General features: G+C 38.5%; 2 protein-coding genes across 3 annotated transcripts; one reads left to right on the top strand and one right to left on the bottom strand.

The window, feature by feature from the left end:
• The first annotated feature begins 121 nt into the window (after positions 1-121).
• Positions 122-2,483, top strand: c6h14orf119 (chromosome 6 C14orf119 homolog). The gene is made up of 2 exons (XM_063885957.1): positions 122-868; positions 1,545-2,483. The coding sequence occupies exons 1-2, from the start codon at positions 449-451 to the stop codon at positions 1,716-1,718; spliced, it is 594 nt and encodes a 197-aa protein (XP_063742027.1). The 5' UTR covers positions 122-448; the 3' UTR covers positions 1,719-2,483.
• On the bottom strand, positions 2,481-19,590 carry si:ch211-14a17.10 (putative leucine-rich repeat-containing protein DDB_G0290503). 2 transcript variants are annotated; one of them, XM_063885954.1, is made up of 44 exons: positions 19,365-19,590; positions 19,074-19,123; positions 18,935-18,979; positions 18,819-18,843; positions 18,009-18,077; positions 17,838-17,927; positions 17,678-17,746; positions 17,480-17,572; positions 17,160-17,246; positions 16,850-16,948; positions 16,024-16,089; positions 15,843-15,932; positions 15,245-15,331; positions 15,061-15,150; positions 14,870-14,959; positions 13,524-13,610; positions 13,352-13,414; positions 13,213-13,275; positions 13,067-13,135; positions 12,712-12,795; positions 12,508-12,594; positions 11,002-11,085; positions 10,367-10,429; positions 10,182-10,271; positions 9,158-9,247; positions 8,981-9,070; positions 8,869-8,910; positions 8,727-8,789; positions 7,710-7,778; positions 7,504-7,587; positions 6,213-6,299; positions 6,058-6,141; positions 5,876-5,944; positions 5,682-5,771; positions 5,500-5,589; positions 5,333-5,422; positions 5,153-5,242; positions 4,987-5,067; positions 4,778-4,840; positions 3,846-3,911; positions 3,605-3,751; positions 3,450-3,491; positions 3,314-3,361; positions 2,481-3,165 (listed from the first exon to the last, which is right to left on the bottom strand). In XM_063885954.1, exons 1-44 carry the CDS (start codon positions 19,438-19,440, stop codon positions 2,612-2,614), a joined length of 3,855 nt encoding a protein of 1,284 aa, XP_063742024.1. In that variant the 5' UTR covers positions 19,441-19,590; the 3' UTR covers positions 2,481-2,611. The 2 variants fall into 2 exon arrangements, with proteins under 2 accessions (XP_063742024.1, XP_063742026.1); XM_063885956.1 differs by lacking the exons at positions 18,819-18,843; positions 18,935-18,979; positions 19,074-19,123; positions 19,365-19,590 and having other exon boundaries at positions 17,480-17,547; positions 18,009-18,054.
• Positions 19,591-21,260: the final 1,670 nt, after the last annotated feature.

Here is a 21,260-nt window from a genome sequence, read left to right as displayed (position 1 = left end):
AAGCCCAGAACACGCATAGTTAATTTCCACTCATTTTGAATGTATTTTATAAAGCATACACAAATATATAGGTTTAGTATTTTTATTTAGTCAATAACAAACTTTGCGCAAAACCTGCGCAAGCTTCATTTCCTGCACAGCAATGCTAATGAGCTCTCTTCCTGTGTGCATTTGTCACAAAGATTAGTAAGACTCGTTCATCGTCGCTAAACCTCAAATATGACGAAAATAAATTGAGTTGGAATCAGATGGATACCCGCAATCATTGATGTTAAGAGCATTCGCTGGGAAAGGCCTAAATCCAGACTTGAGCGGCATAAAAATATAAGGTTAGCTACATGTTAACGTTACCAAGACCAGTGGAGTCTCTCTGTGCAGCTGGGGTATAGCTGGTCAACTCAAAACAGAGGGTTTATTGCTCAGTCGGAATCAAACTCTCTTTCCAGACATGTCGTGGTTCAATCATGTCAGTCAAGGCTCAAATCAGCAACAGCAGCCCACTGACAGACTCTCAGGCACAGACATGCTGTGCAGTACCCTTCACTCTAGGCAGATCGAGGGATCACCGAACACGGCAACACAACACTGGACCAGCTGCTCCATTCCCAGCCTGGAGGACTTTCCATCAGCTCCACGGGGTGCAGTCAGCCCTCTCAGCCTTGAGAACCTGCTCTGCGCCTCTCACAGCGCAGGTAGGGTGAGAGAGCCTGAGCCCATCTCTTATGTGAGCCTCCAGGAGCAACGGTGCGTCCTGAGCTGGTTCCAGGGCTGGACCCCCGCTCAGAAGGAGCACTTCATGCAGGACCTCCTGGGGAAAGCTGTACCTGGGAAAGTGTGCACCCTCCTAGATTCACTCAGCACTCTTCAGGTCTGCACTGTTTAAAGTGTGTGATGTTATGTGTTTTTAACCAATGGTAGAAGAAACAGTTATCAGTTCCTTTACTTTAAATAGAAATACTATGGTCTTAAAATACTCCATTACAGTCCTCAATTGAAAATGTGCTGTTAGTAGAAGTACAAGTGCATTATGAGATCATAAGCATATTATGTGTTTCACGAGGTAGCTAATAGCTTTTATAGTTACATTTATGGAGTAAAATACAGAATGTTTGGTTCATAATTTTAGTATTGAAGTATTTGTAGAATACTTTTAAAATATTTTAAAAAGTACAAGTATGTCAAATAGTACTTAAATACAATTCCTACATGTTCTTTGTTATGTATGTAACATATCCACCTTTGGAGCCATCTGTCATACTGCTACCTCTTTTAAAACTGTTCAGCTCTACCAGTTTAAGGTGATATAAAGACTATCTGTCACATTTTTACTTGTTTGTACTCTTACAATCCTTGTAAGCATTTATTTTATTTTAAAATAGTGTTATAATTTATCAATGTTGTCCAGCTTTATTCCTCTTCCACTGTTTTTGGTATGCATGATCATAGACCAAAGCAAATTCCTTGTATATGTAATCTTACTTAATACAATAACCCTGATTCTGATTCTTATACAGCTGATTTTTTTTCTTTTGTTCACTTACAAGGTTAAGGACAGACTACCAAACATCTATGAGTGCCAGCTGCGCCTGTGGACCCAGTGGTTCGAGTCTTGGGGAGAAGAGGAGAGGAATCATTTCCTGCACATTCTGGAAGAGCGGGACCCAGTTTTTGTTGCTCACTTTTACAGGAGCGTAGCCGGTACAGCAGGAAGAGACTGAACGATGTGATGAAAAAGCTAACAAAATGTGTGGGGAACGTGTGTTATGTTAGGATAATTTTCTTACGAGAAATGTTTGTGTAACTTTGATGGGATATAGCGTTGAAGGCAAACCATTTCATTGTAAGAACAAAAGTTTTCTTTTAATTTAAGCTGTTATTATTTAGTTTCCTACATCAGTTTGGGCTACATCTCACGTTAAACCACTTTTTTCTTTTTATCAATTAAGTTCAAAACTTTTTTGCCTCACCCGATATCATAGGTGCAGTGAGGATGTATTTTTATAGGCCGGCCCAGAACTTAGCATTGGAAGGGCTCACTCTACAAAAAGTAATGGGACTTTTCCATTGGATTTTGAATATTGCAAAACAATTAAATCTTATGTTTATGAAACTTACACGTGTTGTTCAGCACAATGATCGCCACATATTAACACCACTTTTGTGATTTTTGAAGCGTAAATGCAATCCCCAGAAGTAAAAAGCTAACGTTAGGGCTATAAACAAAACGCATCACTGTCAGATGACTTCACCTCACACCACTAATCTTTGTTGTTCGGCATGATAACATTTATTGCTAATGCTAACTAATTTGCAGGTTTTAGGACCGATTCCTGCACCACTCTCTGGTGTTCACTTGGTTGAAATGTAGTTAAACTTACAAGCTTACTGTCCTTGTACAGGGCCTGCTGATTGAAAGACCTTGAATTTCATGGACAAGAAGACACATTCTTTTTGAATATAGAAAAATAAACAAAAATGCATTACTTTGTATTCAGTGTTTTATTCTTTGAAACATTCTGCAGCAGTTAGTATGTGCAGGGATTGTTTTACAGCCTACTGAAATACATAGCTGAGATTTGAAACGATGGACCGACACACCTTGCCCTGTTTTCTAATTGATCCAGTCTACTGATCCAGGAGAGAGGATCTCTATAGGTGTCTGACCTTCAACATCCTCAACACAAAAATTAATGAATGGATAGATTTTGTCAGTAAAGCTTTGACCCACAAACGAGTACATGTGAGATCTGGTGCCAGTGTCGTAAATCGAGATCTGGCCCTTTTTGTAGTCCAGCAGAATCCCCAATGTGACAGGTGGCGTCTGAACTGGAATAATAGCATTTGTTCTGTCGAATGCTTTAAGCTGACCCTGTTTGTTCAAGACTACAGTCCAGAAACCGTTTGCCGGTGTGAAGTGGATCGATCCCTTTCTTTGGGCAGATTCACTGGCCATACCGAGGTGATAACAAAGCTTCCCGGCTACAGACACCTCCCAGTAATGTCTGCCAGAAGAGAAGCCGGCCGTGCCCAGGACAGCGAGAACGGTATCAAATCTGCCCGGGTGGTCAGGGACATTTTGTTTTTGCTCAGTAGTGGACATCTGTGTGTTATCTGCAGACAGCTTTAATCGCGGGTTGGCTGTGTTTGGATCCAAGGTCACCTTGCCTGTAAAACGAAAAAAAAAAAAAAAAAGAAATTTGAAAGTGTTTAGTGTTTTAGTACTCAAGTGATCATTTAGAAATGTTTTAAAAAACAAATAATCCTCAGGCTGACAGCGTCAAAGAAATGAAATAAAGTCTTATGTGTGACTCACTGGAATGAATCGTCTTGTCTTCCACATCAGTCAGTTTGTTTTGAAGATCTGAGGAGAAGTAAACAGCACGTTTTTTTCCAAGAAGAGGTATTGTCATTGTGTTCTCTGCACTGTGTAGAAAATAACTAATAGTTACCATGTAAAACATCGTCAAGACGGTTCTTCTCATTTTGCAGATCTAGCATTGAGACAAAAACAGACAGCAACATTATATCAAGAATCAAAAGAGCAATATATAATTATCTCTACTCCCCTGAATGAATCCATTTAATTCCAGACGGTTAAACACACTATTGTAGGCGCCCCGCAGCTCGTTATTTTCCCTCCTCATTTCTTCTAAGTCCTGCTGCTGCTGTTTAAGGTTGGCATCCTGTTCATGCAACTGCTGCTGAAGACGATCTGCGTCCTCCTGGCTCTGTTGCAGTTGTCTTTGTAAATCTGTTTAATTACATATTCAGTTAGAAAAAGCTACTTCAAAACACTCGATTGCTAGCATAACACGAATAGAGTGAATTCATACTGAGGATCTCACCGTCACACTGGGTGTTGACATTATTAGAGCAGCACGTTTTCATTTCCTGGACCTCTTGCATTAAGTCTGATATGAAGGAGGTTGAAACACACATGTTTTAAACACCAAGTGTCAAGGATACATTTTAAAGGACTACAGCATAGGATTTTGAGAGATCAATGAGCAGTAATGTAACCTATTATATATATCTATGATTTCATTACTTTATAATCACCCGAAAGTTTGGATCTTTGTCTGTTGGCTTAGAATGAGCCCATCTTCACGTTGTGGGCAATTTTGCACTGCCATGTTTCTTCAGTAGCTATGAAAGCTCTGGAGAAGGCCTTTCCCTAATTTTACGTTACTTAAAGCCACCACAATTATCTGACATGCTTGTAAAGGAAGGGTTGAAGGGAAGGGTGTTCACTTGGTTGCAATCTGCTGCCTCACCTCTAGATGTCAATAGATTCCTAAATTAAAGGTATGTTTCGGGAAGTACATTTAAACACTTTCACTCCCAGAGACAGAGAATTAATTAAATCCACTACAATTTCTGCATGGTAAATATGAAGCTACAGCTGGAAGTTGCTTGGCGTAGCATAGAATAAAGACTAAAAACACGTAGCCTGCCTATTTAGAAAAGGAACTATATCCCCTTGTGCGGTTGTCAGGATTTGGAAAATTAGCTTTAAACATGTTTATTTTTGTTGTAATTTATGGCATTTTAAAATGCTGCTCTATTGGGGATTAACTGAATTTGGAGCCACACTTTAATTGCCATTTAAGGAACTTAAATAATTATAATAAGGAAGTTACATTTTAATTATTTATGCTAAGCTAACTGACGTAGCATAAACACATTAGAGGCAAAACACTCTTCTCATGTTACTCTCTAAAAATAAGCGTATTCCCCCAAGATGTCAAACAGTCCCTTTAAGACGTACAGAACATACCTTTATTGGTGACTTCAAGTTTTCTGTTCTCTCTTTGTTGTGTTTGTAGTTGTTGTTTCAATTCTAAGAAAGAAGACCAAAGTATGATTGTGCTGATGGCGGCGACCTTTGTATGCTAGTTTAAATATGACTTATAGCATGCACAGTTAGAGATAATGTGTTGTTTGTCAGCAGAGACACAATAGCCGCAGAGTAACAGATGGACAAACCAATTGCATTATTTTCAGCGGCTTTTGATGCCTTCTCCTGAGATATCTTCAGTTGTGACCTCAGATCAGTGATCTCCATAACTAGCAGAGACACAGGTACAGTGTTATTTGGCACATAAAGGTGAAAAAAATCCCCACAACATAAGAAAATAAGAAATGTTCACACCCAAGTTAAAATTCTTTGTATCTGCCCCCTGGAGTCGAAGTTCACTGTCTTGCAGTTGCCTCCTTGTCAGATCCAGTTTCTTTTGCAGCTCTGAAAATCATTATAGGACAATGAAATGCAAAAATGTAAATCTTGGTATGTACTACTTTGTGGCACATTACATCAGCACTGGTTCTTCACCTCTGATGTTATCAGAGCTTTTATCTTTAAGCTCTGATATATCTTCTTCCAGTGGTTTGATTTTCTTGTGAAGTTCTAGAATATCAGCCGCTAAAAAAAAAAGGAAACTTTTAGTACTCTGATGCTATTTGACAATTCTGTAACTCTGACCAAAACTGAACACATACTTAAATTAGCTATCCTTGTTTCACTTGAGTCCAGCACACGTGTTTTCTCTGCTATCTGGTTTCTGAGGTCCTCCAGTTGAGTCTCCAGATCTTCCAAGGAGAAACCGAATGGGTTTTTTATTTTATTTTATATCTCAAAATGTATCAGAAAGTAATCAGAGTAACTCACAGCCGCTCCCCACCTTTAATTGTCTTGGATGCTGCTTCTCTCTGACTCTTTTGCTGCTTCTCCAGTCTCGCTATTTCATCTTGTTGAGTCAAGATTTTAAACACTGACAAGAGAAAGGTTAGATAAAATCAGTGGTAACAACATCACAACTGACTTTAATGGAACAATAGTTATAGAAATGTTACTGCCATTTTGAGGATGACTCACTTAGTTTAGTATATTCGTTTTCTTCGTCTTGAATTCCATCAATCAAATATTTCAAATGATCTTGAAGTGCTGCAGGTAGGAACATATTATTTTATGTGAGAAGATGGTTTTGATTGTTTAGTTAAAGCATTTGGAGGTTATAAAATGTGATTGGTCAAGAGTCCTCAGTTTTTATCACTCACCTGTGATCTTTATGTAATCTGTATCATTCCTGGCCACAAACACCAATTTCTCAATCTCAGTTTGGATTGCAATAATCTGTAGAACTGTAAAAAGGGTAAATACTTGTTTTTCAGCATGTATAATCCCCCATCTTTCAGTATTATGTCTTACTCACATCGTTGCGGTTGAGCACTCAGTGCTTTCAACTCTTCGGTTTTTTTTGTCAGCTCGGTATTTTTCTCATCTATAATCTTTTGAAGTTCTGAATGACGACAAAAAAACAAATGTTTAACCCTGAATATATACTTTGTTTTTCATGCCTTAATAGGACTGGAACATCACATCAATGGTTTTATATTTCTCTGTCACCATACCATATTTATATAGTATGGTATATTATATAGAGTTTCTCTTTGATTAACTGGACTTATAACTTCACACTGTACATTTTACATTTATATTTAATGTAGTATTATATTCCTTGCACTCTTAATGTAAATAATATCTTGCTTTATATGGTGTTAACTAGAAATTGGCCCACTTCCCCTTTACTTCCCACCATGGTCAACAGCATATTTTTTACTCTCTAATTTTCTATTTCTATTTTGAGATGTTTATATCTTAGAAATGTTTATTTCTACTTTTTTAATTTCAAAGGATGTGCAATGCATTGTTTTGTTTTATGCTGCTGCAATGAAAACATTTCCCAATTTGGGATCAATAAAGTACATCTTATTTTATCTTATATTATATTTTGTGCCAAGATTTGTCATTTTTACAAAACGGAAGCAAAATATCTCAATACATCAGGGGAGCAGAAGGTCTACACATGTTGTGTAGACCTTCATGCAATGTGAGAGGAAATACTGAGATCTTTTACTAAAGTAAAAGTAGAAATATTAAATTGTGGGTTGCCATGTAGCTCAGTGGCCCATATTCCTTGACCGCTGCCTAGTAAGCCAGTTCGAATCCAGAACCAGCCGAACATTTCAGACAATGTCCTCGCCTCTGTTTCCCCCTTTCTAACCTTCAAAATCTCCAATGAAAAGCACTCTTTTTTTAAACACCTTTAAAAAAGAAATACTTAATTCTAAAAATACCCAGTTTCAAGAAAAAGTCCTTCTTTCAAATCTAAAGTATAAGTACATGCATCAACATGTACTTAAAGTACCAATATTAAAAGTATGTGTTATGCATTATGGCTAAATGAAAAATAATATATATTAACTTGGATGTCTTCACCTATAACATATGTCAGTGTTTGTTATTTAAATATAATTTGATTTATATTTAATATTATCTTATAATCTGAATCAAAAAAGTAACTAGTCACTAACACGTCAGATGTACTCGAGTAGAATACTTGACTAAATGTACACAATTACATTCCACCCCTGATTTCAGGTAACATAAGGATGTAGGTCGGCGATATCAAAGTGTTTGGTGACAATGAAACCCACACTGACCTTTGATCTTGGTTTCAGATTCGGTGTTTTGTAGTTGACGCTTTAGCTCCTCCAGTTGCACAGTTAATGTAGAAACCTGCAGAGCTGAAGGCATCGCATAAAAACAGTTCAACTTTTCCCATCTAAAAAACGTATTTAAAGATGTACTGTACATGGAGACCTATTGTGGTCGTTTTCTTGAAGAATTGCTCCATTGTTCAGCTCACCAAGTGAAGTAACAGTCTGAGATTTTGACTGCAGTTCCTTCATTTTGCCATCAAGGTTGTTTTGCAGATCTACAAACACATTTAAAACCTTTTAACAGACAGAGCATTTGATTGCCTAGATATTACTCTTTACACCAAAGCTCGCAAAGCAGAGAACTCCCAGCTTCCTATTTCCTTTTCTTAACTCTTATTGTTGGTATATTTTCATTAATAAAATACATTTTTTGAGGCTTCTGGCATTTGTGAAATAAATCAGCTTTGCATTTGACAAAAAGGGCCAGAAAAGGATCAGGTTACATGACTTTTATATTGTGAAACTTAGATTAGGGTTACTGTCCATTTTAAATTGGCCCTCAGCAGGTACTAAATGTACAATGGAATATGGCCCACACAAAAGTTTGGACCCCCCTGGATTAGAGCCTTATGTTAGGCTGCTAGCTTCTTGCACTTCCTCATGCTGTAACAACAATGTGCATGCAATATACAGTATACTGTAAGAGCCGTTTAGGCATATTATTTATGTTTGGGTTAGCCAGTTGCATATTCTTTTAAGTTAACTTTAATGAACTGAATAACTATGAATTATAATTCCCCCGTTTTTGTAACGTTTTGTTTTGTTTGTATGGACTGCTCTAGGTTTATGTTTTGTTGTTATTTATAGAAAGCAGACTGTAGTGTGCAGTCTCAGTATAAATGATGCTGCCAGTGTAACACAGCAGGAAATCTGTAAGGGGAAGTTGGAAAAAGTTTTTGACCACACACATCTGCACAACTTTCGTATTCATTTATTTAAATGCCGTGCAAACGTTGCAAGTCAGTAGTGGGCCGCCAACGGATTAGAAGAACTTTTCAATATTCCTTGAATATGTACTTTTTGTGCTTCTGTTCGGTCCACCATGTACAATTCCCCTCACTGGGACCAATAAAGGATTTCTGATTCTGATTTATTTCCTGAATGAAGGGAACATTTTGGCTAACAGAGAAGGTGGGCATCAGATCAACAGCAACTACACTCACCTTTAAGTTTGAGGTCATCAGTGGAACACTGCGCCTCTGTCTGGTTCAATTGGCTCTGCAGAGCTAGCAACAAAAGCATACATTCATCTTCAGCTGACTGTTTGTTTTTTCAGAAACCTACTAGTGCTACTACTGAACTTACCCCTGATCTTCTCCTCTTTCACCTTCAGCTTTTCCTTCAGCTCTAAGGAAATGAAAGTATGCTTCATCTACTTCTAGTACTCAATAAGATCACAGCGAATCAACATACTCACCAGTAAGTGCAGCAGAACTTTTTTGGCCTTCATTTTGCTTTTCTTTTTCTAGATTTCTGATTTTGTTGTGTAGACCAGTGATTGTCAGAACTGAGGAACACAGAAAGACCATATGATGTGGTGGTAAATTTCAGCAGATCTCCTCAGTAATGAACACCACGTTCCCTCTTTACTTACTCAATTTGGCATTCGCCTCATCCTTCTCAGTAAGCTCGTTGATGTATTTCTGCAGCTCCTCCTTCTTGGATGCAAGATCTTTTGTGAGCTCTGAGACAGATTTAAAGAAGTTAAAACGTGGTTATCATTATTACATATACTCTCACTTATGGTCATGAAGGATAAGTTATGACCAAAGAACCGGATCTCAAATCGAACGGCCAAAATGGGTTTCCTCTGGAGGGTGGCTGGCATCTCCTATAGGGATAAGGTGAGACGCTCATCCACGACGGTCTCGGAGTAGAGTCGCTGCTCGTTCACTAAATAAGTCAGTAGAGGAAGGTTCTCGCACTTGGTAAAGATGTCACCTAGCTGCCTCCCTAGGGACATGTTCCAGGCACTGGGAGGAGACAGAGGGGCAGACCCAGGACCAGGTGGGGGGATTATATATTGAAGCTGGCCTGGGACCACCTTTGAATCCCGCAGTCAGAGCTGGTAAATGTGGCCGGGAAAGGGAACTTTAGGCCCTCTACTCGAACTGCGACCCAACTCCGGATCAGCGGTTGACGATGTATGGATGAAGGAAAATTAATAACAATATTAAAGAAAACCTTAGTTTTGATTAAATTAGTATTCAAATAAAAACGTATCTTTTTTCTTTTGCATATGTTCGATTGACCATTTATATCGTTTGGATTTAAATTTAATATCCGCTGATTTGCAGACATCTCTTTCCCAATGCAAGTAAATGGGAAAACGTGTTTTGGGGTGAATGATGTCACAGACTGAGTTGTAGTACCGCCGTTTGGCCACCACGAAAATGTGCTTTAATGTCCGCCTAAGTTCCTGGGGCCCGAGTTCAACAACGGACAACAGAGGGGGAAAAGCTCTACTTAAACCTGCTGGTTCTAGTGAAGAGGTTCCTATGGCGCCTCTAGAGGGCAGTAGGCTATGATTGAGAGGCGCTCCCAAGACACACTTGGTACGCAGTGGATCTAAGGTTTCTTGCTTGGGGATTTTAAAAAGAATCACCAGAGATACTTACGGGTTTTCTGAGAGGTTTGTGACCCCTGGAGGTCTGAAAGCTGTCTCTGCAGATGCTCCACCCGACTCTGCAGCGTCATGATGAGCAGCACTGAAGCACAGCACAACAGAGAGGGTGAAAGAGCAGTTTACTACAAAATACGCTTTAAAACGATACCAGTTTTCTTAAAATCATTGAAAACTCACGCAGTTTGTCATCGCCGTTGTCCTCTATTTCACTCAAAAGGCCATCCACTCTGTCTTCCAACTCTGGAAAAAAGTAATCAGCCTTTAAAGGTTGTATTTCATTTAATCATTTTCACTTGTCTATCAGATAATCAGGGCTGGAAGAAGCATTCAGATCCTTTACCGTGGTAAAAGTAATACTACCACACTGTAAAAATACTCGTTTACCAGTAAAAGTCCTGCTTTTAAGATTAGAAATGTGACTTTAAAAAAAAAGTAAGTTTGCATATTCAGCTAAATGTAGTGAATGTACTAAAAGTAGAAGTAGCCAATGCAGAAAGATCTGAAATAAAAAATAAAAACACATTTAAAATCTTGGCTATTGACTAATCACCTATATAAACTGTTGGCTATATTATTACATAAAAAAATATCATATTATATAAACTCTAGGATTTGTAAAAGTAGTAACTTAAGTTGTAAGATAAACTAAAGTACACGATTTCCCTTGGAATTGTATTGAAGTATAAAGTAGCATAAAAAGAAAATACTCAAGTAAAGACCACCTTATCAGAGTACATTTACTTAGTTACTCTCCACCACCGTCATAAAGATTTCCTGTGAATTGTTGAATGGACATTTTAAATTAGGTTTACCAAGTACACGTCCAGTAGTGGTCTCATTGGGAGCTTTATTCTGAAGGACCCAAATCTCATGCTGCAGCTCGACGATCGATAAGACTGAAACAGACAAACATGCAGCACATTTTAATTTGAGTCTGTGAACAGCAACTACAGACTGGCTTCTATTTCTGTTCACACTCTTAGGGTCAGTACTGGATACAATAATTCCCTCCTGGCTGGCAGACAACTCACTGCTCCATAGCCTCTCTGTAAACTGGATTTAACATGCGACCTTGACATTTGTAATTTGTATATTTCTCATTTTTATTTTTAGTTCTAATTATTTGTTATTTTTCTTTTTGTATTTCTTTTTGCGCTGCTGCAATGAAAACATTTCCCAGTTTGGGATCAATAAAGTATTTCTGATTCTGGATCAAACAGTTGATGACCTTAATTGTACTGTTGATAAATGCATTTTAAAAACCATGACAGTATCACAACCTCCACTTGAAAAGAAGTGCTGTGCGATATAAAAAAAAATCAGATATCACAATTTTGACTATATCATTTTCTCAGAATTCAGAATCTTTTCTCAGATCTAAAAAAAAAAAGAGTCACATGTGACCCTAATCCTCTTCCGAATGAATGAAGCTCAGAGCAAGTCCTATCAGGAGGATTGTCTTGTATTCTCTCATTCTCATTTCCTCAGAAGGACCCTTCAGCAATCTGGATCTTCAATATTCCCTCCAGCTCCTCTCCACCATTAGCTTCTAGAAAACCCGGGAGGGGGGGAGCTCACCTTTCCTAGTCAGTTTCTCCTCCCACCTAAATCCATCAAATCACGATAGGGTCTAATCGCCAAAGATGATATAGCTTTCCTCTTGTACACATGGCAATAAATATGTTTATCGCACCAAACAAGAAGAAGTCTCTCCTGATGGAAATCTACTTCACTATTTTCACATGAGTAAATAAAAGTGTTTTGAGACCATTGATGAGTTAGTGTTAGATTAATTTAAGGGTATTTGGTAAGTGTTAGGATTTAACTGTAAAAATTACAGTTTGCATTGTAACTTTTATTTATGTATTTTTTACCCGTGGTATTCATGTTTTATTTTATTATCTTTGCTTTTTTATTGACTGTTTTTAAATGCCATTTTATAATGTGTTTCCACTGAAATATTTCTTAATTCTCTTAAAGTGTCTCATTTTTGTAAAGCACTTTGAATTGCCTTGTTTTTATAGGTGTTATATAAATAAATGTGAATTGCCTTAAGCATAAGGTAGTGAGGTTTTATGTTTACTTCATGAACCCTCTTCAATTGTAGAAGTGTTGACAATATATATATACTGTAACTACTTTATGCTGAATCTTTTGATAGCTTATCAGAGTTTCCCTTTTCACAGGTCTCCATTATGTCCTATGATTGCACTGTATATTGAAACTCTTTGTCAATAAATTATTATAATCTACTATAAATAATGAAATAGGAGTTGACACTGAAATCTGAATGTTTAATGTGACCTATTGGCGCTCACTTATTTGAGGATTTGCAATCTTTCTCTCTATTTCCGCCGTCTTGGAGTTCAGCTCTTCTTGCTTCTTTTTCAGCTGCCTCTGCAGCTCTGTGAGGACACAAGGAGACACGTTAAGGAGAGATTCAAAGTTAAATAAGAAAGTGTTGACAAACCTAGAAAAGAAATCTGAGGATTATACAAGTTTGTGGTGTGAAAAGTTCTCACCTGAGACTCTATTTGGATCTTTTGAGGTGGCGATCAGATACCTCAGATTCTGCAGATCATCACGCAGGTTTATCACGTTCAGAACTGACTCAGAGAAACAGAGTGCCACTCAAATGTGAATAACGCACACTGAAAAAATTCAAAGTTGACTTGAATTAAATGTATTATGTAAACAATAATATTAAGTTGAATCAATTCTTTTTTATTTCAACCTAATAATATTGCTTTCAACTAACCTAATACTATTATGTGGAACCTGTTTACATAATACATTTATTTAAGTCAAGGTTTGAAATTGCTTTGAGTACAATGTGCTGAAGCGGGGATTCCGATGCTGCATCGTAACGTTACTCACGGAGTGCTGCTTTGTGGTTTCCTGCTGTGTTCAATTCTGCAATCTTCTGCTCAAATTCTGTCTTTAACTCTGGTGAATACAATCACATAAACCAAATCAGAACAGACTCCTCAGAGTGTTTAGCCAAAGTCGTTTTTACAACTTACGCTCATATTGGACTTCAAAACTAGTGCATTCTTCAGTCTTATTTTGCAGTTTCCTCTGCAGATCTGTCACAGACAGACACAGTCAGGTCATTGAGATGCTCAAATGAAATGTTTTCAGAGCAGTTATAAAGGAACTTACCCTTTATTTCAGCCTGAGCTTTGGCTAACTCCCTTTCTTTGGCTTGAAGCAGAGTCTGAAGAGCTGATTTAAAACAGTGGAAAGTTAGAGATTTGACTGCTATCAAATATTTATACTTTTTTCTAGGTAGATTTTCGGCTTGACTTTTACAGTGGAAGTAGGACAGACTCACTGCCGGCTTGAATCGTCGATGTTGTCTGGTGTTGCGTATTATCATCCAGCTCTCTCACTTCTTCCATCATGATGAGGATTTTCAAGACTGGTCAAAGTAGAAGAAAAGACTTCAACGTTTATGCTCTGACTTACGGAGTTATCAATTTATGCTAGCTTAATGCATGTCATGCAGATCTGGAAAGGATCTTCATGACTAACTTGCATAGAGAGAGAGCAATTTGGTCAAATATATGTGGAAGAAAAGTGCTTCATAAAATCGTACTTCTCGTGTCTTAGCTCAGGACTGTCAACTGCCTGCAGGAACTCAAATCATGGATGACCACAAACCTACTCAAACTAAACAGCAATAAGACAGAGCTCATGGTAGTGGCCCCTGCACCACTGCTCAGGAAAGTTGGTGACCTGGCCCTGGTTGTGGATGGCTGCTCCATTTCCCCATCTCCTGAGGTGCACAACCTGGGCGTCATCCTGGACTCCACTCTCTCCTTCCGGTCCCACATCAACAACATCACCAAGTCTGCCTTCTACCACCTCAGAAACATCTCACCACTCCGGCCTTCACTCACGCAGTCAGTCACAGAGACACTCATCCATGCCTTCATCACCTCCGGTCTGAACTACTGCAACGGTGTCCTGTCTGGACTGGCCACCAAGGCCCTTAGCAGACTCCAGTACGTCCAGAACTCAGCTGCCAGGGTTCTAACCCACACAAAGCCCTGGCAGCATATCACTCCCATCCTCCAACAGCTCCACTGGTTGCCAGTCAAGTCACGCATAACCTACAAGATCCTCCTGCTCACCTACAAATCTCTCCATGGACTCTCACCACAATACCTCACAGATCTCCTCCACCCTTACACTCAGTCACGTTCCCTGCGGTCCTCTGACAAGGACCTGCTGGCCACTCCCCCGCCCCAGATTGCAAACTTTTGGGGACAGGGCCTTCTCTGCCAATGCTCCCACACTCTGGAACAGTCTACCACTCCACATCCGCTCTGCCCATGTTCAAAAAGCACCTCAAAACATTTCTCTGCACTAAGTCCTTTGATCCCTAACCCCCACTCCCCTTTTCTCCTCCCTATTTGTAAAGCGACCTTGGGTACCATAAAAGGCGCTATATAAGTTGAAGTCATTATTATTTATTATTCGGACTTTCGTAAGATTGATTTACCAAATAAGGCCTTGTTTTTTAATATAGAATTATTTCAAGTTTTTCAGAATTTAAGACTTTTTAAAGTTCCACAGTTGTGGAGATAACGCAACATTTAAAATATAAAAATGTTGGGCAATGCACTTTAAAGGTAAAACCATCAGCCTGCTTCTTTTTTCCTTTTTCATTCTTACTCAGCTGTGCCTGGGCATTATCTGCTTCCTCCAGGTGTTTATGTAGGTTTTCCTCCCGTTTCTTCTCCTCCTCCAAGCGATGTCTTACCACTAGGATGAAAAAACACAACCATTTATGACTGACTGACACATTAGACGAGTTAAAGACTAAAACTTAAGAGTAAAATCTTCAAACATTGAAGTTGAACTACCTTCAATTTGGGAATCGGTTCTGTTTTTAGTGTCCATCATTAACTGTCTTAAAAGCTGCACCTCGGCCTGTAGCGTCCAAATGTCCCTGGCTGTCGAAGAGAGAAATTACGTAAAAAATGAATGTTGTAGTAAACACAAAGATACGACGAGGAAAAAAGTGTGTTTTCGAGGTTGCTCACTTACTAAGTGCTGTGTTACTCTCCGCGCTATTCAACAGTAAAATCTTCCTTTTAAGGAGCTCAACTTTTTGCTTCCACTGCCTCTGGTAATCTGAAAAAAAGAATCAAAATTAAGTTGTACTTCACTGAAAAAATGTAATGTTCACTTTTTTATTAAATGTATTATGTCAACAGGTTCCTCATAATAGTATTAGGTAAGTTGAAAGCAATAATATTAAGTTGAATCTCTTGTTTTTTTTTCAATTCAAACTTAATATTATTGCTTTCAACTAACCTAATACAGTTATGTGTAATTTGTTTACATTACACATTTATTTAAGTCAAATTGTTTTCAGTGTAGAAGAAAGCATCAAGATAACACTGAAAAAAACTGAAACGTTGACTTTAAATAAATGAATTATGTCAACAAATGCCACATAACTGTATTAGTTTAGTTTAAATAAAAAATACTAGGTTCAACTTAATATTATGTCTCTCAGCTAACATAATACAGTTATGTGGCATTCGTTGACATTATTTATTTATTTAAAGTCAACGTTTCGGTTTTTTCAGTGTATAGGGGAGAAAACTAAACTCTGAGAACACACAAAATAAGGGCTCACCGGCGGCATTAGTCCTGGATACCTCACTGTGGAGGGTGATAAGCCTCTGCATCGCTGCGATCTTACTGTGAACAAAGACCAGCTCCAGCACTGGAACACAAACAGAGGACAAGTTTTATCCGGAAGCTTTTAAAATGTTATTACAAAGAAAATAAGGACCGATATGGAAAGTTTTACAAACTGGTTGAGTGGGCATCTCCTTTGCCTCGCAGCTCAATGATTTTCCAGTTCAGCTGTTCTTGTAGGGCTGATGAAGTGAAAGTGAGAGAAATCAGGAAGACAGACACATAAAAACTAGAGAAAGGCGTAATGTGACATCGTGTTAAATGGAGATTAGGTTAATTAATGTCCCCAGGATCCTATTTTTCCTAAACTCAAAATCCTCTCAATAGAACACATTATGGAGACAAAATATTATATTCTTATATTATTTATCCCCCTTAATGTGATTATTCTTTTTCCTTGTTTATTATATTATTTATGATTATTAAAAAAAAACGCTTTTGGATTTAAGGCATGATCTTTGTTTTGTATTATTTATAGATTTTTATCATTGAAATTCCATTCAAAACGGTCATATCCCATTATTCATTTGAAATTTTAACTGCGAAAATAACCATTACCAACTTGTGGATGAGCAAGCTGGGTACGTATGCCTCCATGATTAATTGCAGTTTACTATAAACTACTATATTTAGCTATGTAATTTAGCCATTTTGCTAAGCTGTTGTGAGTACCACACAAGAGAAAGAGTCTGTAAAGTCAACAAATAACAGATGGCTTAATGTGTACCTACGGTTTGCTGACATCAGCCACATTATGCTAATGTCAATGCACTAAGACCAAATGAGAAAAGCACATGAAAATGAAAAGTGCATTAAGCTAAGTAATTAGGTTCTTTATTCATAAACTCAACTTGCGTTTTGTAAAAGACGTAATGCCTAAATTAGGCATGGCAATTTTTTCGCGATTTAACGATGAATATATTTCAATCTTGATCAAATTACCCAGAATTCTGTTGTCATGCTGAAGAGTATTGTCTCTTTTTCTTGATTCTGCCTGTTCCAAATTCCAGATCTGATTTTGCAGTGAGATGATCTGAAGAACTGAACACACACACACACACACACACACACACACACAAGCACGCACACACACACACACACACGCACACACACACACACAGTCAAATCAGGAGCATTTACAAACATGGTCAGCTTACAAGGTAAACATCAAAATACATGAACGTCCTGAGACTTCATCACTGCTCACAGCTGTTCTACAAATGTATTGTTAACACAAAAAAACGGTGCTCACTAAGTGCTGAGTTTGCGTTGCTTTTTTTGATCTGCTGCGTCTTTACGGTCAGTTCATTGGTCTTCTCCTGCAGCTCTGCCTCCAGCCCTGCAAGTTCAAATATTTGAGTTCAAAGACTGATTGTGCCAACGACGCCATCTCTCAGAAGCTTTAAACAGAATGTGTATCACAAGTTTAAAAAAAAGTCAAGCTGCTGGGACCAATTTCTAATAATTCAATATAATAATGATGTTGGAGTTTATTTTATGGACAGAAAGGAGAGAATATGGTGCCAAATTGTTGAGACTTTGCGAGGAGATGTAAAGCAAAACAACACTAACCTCTGTAGTAGGCAGTTCCAGTAGCATTAGCAGCATGTTTAACTTTCTCCTGCAGTGTAACCACCTCCCTGTTGAGTGCAATGATTTTAAGGACTAAAAGAAAAACATGCACATTAGATTAACTCATTGCAATGTGCAAAAAGACATTAAGAAAAGTGCGTCGAAACAAAAAGCAGTTGGTTTAATCTAAAAACCTACTCAGAAATGTATCACTGTCAGATGTTTCCAGAAGCTGTTTCATTTGGTTGAGTAACTGGGTTTGATATGCTGCCCAGGAAAAAAATATACAGTTAGTTCTTGTCATTGCATGTGTTTCATCTGAACGTGTTTAGAGTAGGATTTACAATGAAAAGCTTACAGCCAGTTATAGCGGAGGCTGTGGAGCTGCATGTGGAAAGCTTCAGTTTCAGCAGTCGGGCCTCCCTCCTCAACCTGAAGGCTTCATTATCTGTCAGAAAGACAGGTTATATCGGAACAAAAGCCCCTAACTAGTGATGCGCCAAAGGTTCTTAAAGGTATTAATACTCACCTAGTTGGGTGTTACGGACAGTTGTCTGCTTAAGCTGAATGTCAAGCAGTGCCAGCTGTTCTTTCAAACCTGACCAAGGCATATTACACATTCAGGCACAGACAAAGGGGCCAAAAACAACCATACAAATGACTATACAGACAGGACATGTGTACAAATGAACACAAAGACTCACAAAAGGACTAAAGGGAGAAACACAATCAATACAAAGAGACAAAACAACCACAAAAAAAGACATCAAAAACACACAATGATTTTCAAAGACACTCAAAACCAAAACACTTTAAAAAAAGGAGCAACAAATCCATAAGACACATACAAGAGACATGGACAGAAAAGGTTTACAAATTAAAAAGTAAAGCAATAAAAGAAAAATGACAAAAAACAACTTAAACGAAAACGACAGCTGCAAAAAAGCTCCAAAGAGACTCGATGACGAAAAGAGGAAAAAAGAACAAAGGGACAAAAAAATGATTCCAGAGACACCAAATGGGTAAAAAAAACAACAGAATGAGCAGAAAGACATGCTAAACAGCTGCAAGGAGTTTAAAAAAAGAGTCACTCAAAAGGAGCAAACTACCACAAAGACTCACAAAAATGACAAGATAGAGGGACAATCATTTGAGAAAACAAAGTGCCACAAAACAACAATAAAGAAAATGACACAAAGACAAACAAAACAACAACAAAAAGAGGCTAAACAACTTTTGTCTCGTTATCCGCCCCTTGTGCAGTATAGTATTATGGTATGTCCTCTACGTCAGCCTTAACATTTGCGAGACTTGACTTCATGTATAAACAACTACTCACCAGTACAAGTTTTGATAGTAATTGACTGCGGAAACAAAAAAATATTGGATTGGTAATAAGTATTCGAGAAAGACCTCACTAAAAACCTTTTTTTGATAAACATATTCAATACATACCGTTACATTTATGTGCGAGGGATCGATTCCTTCTGGTAGGGTTATCTAAACAACACAGTAGCAGATTGAGCATTTTAGGAATTGCTCCACAAACGTGCTTTTTTCTATCACTCCATAAGTCACACTTTTCGGTACTCACTGGGATCTTTGAAAGGATGTTCTCCAAATCTGTACTATCTAACTGCTTCACTGTGAAAACAGAGACAATTCAACATTAATTGAATTCAATTGTAAAAGTTACTTTTTTTTTGAGCACCACTGATGGAGTACTGTTCCGTTTACAATCTATCTGTAATTGTCTTCAACCTGATTTTTTGTGATGTAGAAATGTTGTCTGGTCTGTATGTGACTTCTATTGCTTTGACTGTACAGAGAGTCCCTTAAGGCAAATATGTGATATAAGACTATAAATAAATTTGACTTGACTTACCGAGTCTGTTGTCCGAAGCTGGAAAGACACAGGAGAGAAGGAAGGGAATCAAAATGAAGCGAAGATCCGCAGCCATTGCACTATTTGTCTTTGCATGTTATTCTTCTTCTAATACCAGATGCTTTTTATAGACCATTGAAGGATCAATGTCCGGGGGGTTGGTGATTTCCCCGAAAAAGTAAGCACAAACAAATGACCCTCCTTATGGAAAGCCATATTTGGAAAGGCTTTAATATATTCCCAACTATAGATATTAAATACTCTAAAGCTTGTTACAAAATGTATGACAAAATGAAAACGACCAAGGCTGCTAAAAATAATAACTTTGGTTCATAGACTAATTCATGACCTAAATATTGCAGGAGTTACAGTATGTCTGAGTCATTTATTTATTTAATCTTCAGCAAACACAAACTTTAAACTGTTGAAACCTTGTGTGCCAAGAACAAAACTGAGTTCCTGGATGCTGTCGTATGTCTATATTTGATTTGGGTGACTTCCTATACATGTTTACATGTCCTGTGTTTCACTTCCCGGAAAGTGCATAATGATTGACTTAATGTTTCAATTTATTTTTCCTTTTATTTATTTCTATATTTTTACTCACCTGCCACTAGGTAGGTCACTGATTTTGTACAGTACTGAATTTGGATTTGCTATAAAGAGTTATAAAAAATATTTTTGGCACTACTGTCCAAAGGTGCTATACAAGAATGGGTTTTGCAGGAGAAAGGCAGAGCTTTATTCCTAGGGCTCTCTTAACCACCATATTTAGCTGACAATACAAAACAACAGGGAACAGAATACGAAGTATCCCTACAACACAATTCTGTTACACCTGAAAGGCTTGAAGAAACTTTTTCCAATTATTTTCCTCATTTTTTGCAAAGTATTTATGCCAGACAAGTCAATATTCCACATGTGCCAACACTTGGGAACAACATCTCTGGGCCATAATTAGTTAATTAGGGGGGGTGCACTGAACGAGCCAACGAGCTGAACCTGTTTTTTAATAGGTTCGATGAGAGGGCTCTGGACTACCCATCTCCCAGCTCCTCTACAACCATCCACCTCCAAACCTCCATGTCCCCCCTCCCCCATTGTTCCTTCCCGGCTACGCCTTACCTGTGTCCGTACTGAAGAAGGCGCGGCCCAGCACCTCCAACGACTACAGACCGGTGGCGCCGACGTCCCACCTGATGAAGTCCCTGGAGAGGCTGTTCCTGTCACTCCTTCGGCCCCTGGTCAGTTCATCGCTGGACCCTCTTCAGTTTGCCTACCAGCGGAAACTAGGAGTGAAGGACGCCATCATCTTCCTGCTCCACTGTGACCCTCCCCTGGTTTCCTGGATTACAGACTATTTGACAGGTCGACCACAGTATGTCAGACTGCAGGACTGTGTCTCTGACACTGTGGTCAGCAGCACAGCGACTCCACAGGGAACTGTTCTTTCCCCTTTTCTGTTCACCCTGTACACTTCAGACTTTCATTTCCTCTCTGAGTCCTGCCACCTGCAGAAGTTTTCAGACGACTCTGCAATTGTTGGCTGTGTCAGCGAGGAGAAGGAGGAGGAGTACAGGAGAGTCGTGGACTCCTTCGTCGAGTGGTGTGAGACTAACCATCTGCATCTCAATACCACCAAGATAAAGGAGCTGGTGGCGGATTTCCGCAGGAAGAAATCTGCCCCCACACCCATTTCCATCAACGGTGTGACTGTGGATGTTGTCCAGGATTACAAATGCCTTGGAGTACACCTGGACAATAAACTGGACTGGGCCAAGAACACTGAGGCTGTTTACAAGAAGGGCCAGAGTCGACTCTATTTCCTGAGGAAACTCCGATCATTCAACATATGTAACATCATGCTGGGAATGTTCTACCAGTCGGTGGTAGCCA

Source organism: Eleginops maclovinus, chromosome 6 (assembly GCF_036324505.1).
Source record: "Eleginops maclovinus isolate JMC-PN-2008 ecotype Puerto Natales chromosome 6, JC_Emac_rtc_rv5, whole genome shotgun sequence".
Lineage (NCBI taxonomy): Eukaryota > Metazoa > Chordata > Actinopteri > Perciformes > Eleginopidae > Eleginops > Eleginops maclovinus.
The sequence above is the reverse complement of the archived record's forward strand: the minus strand, read 5'-3'. Positions and strand labels throughout refer to the sequence as shown.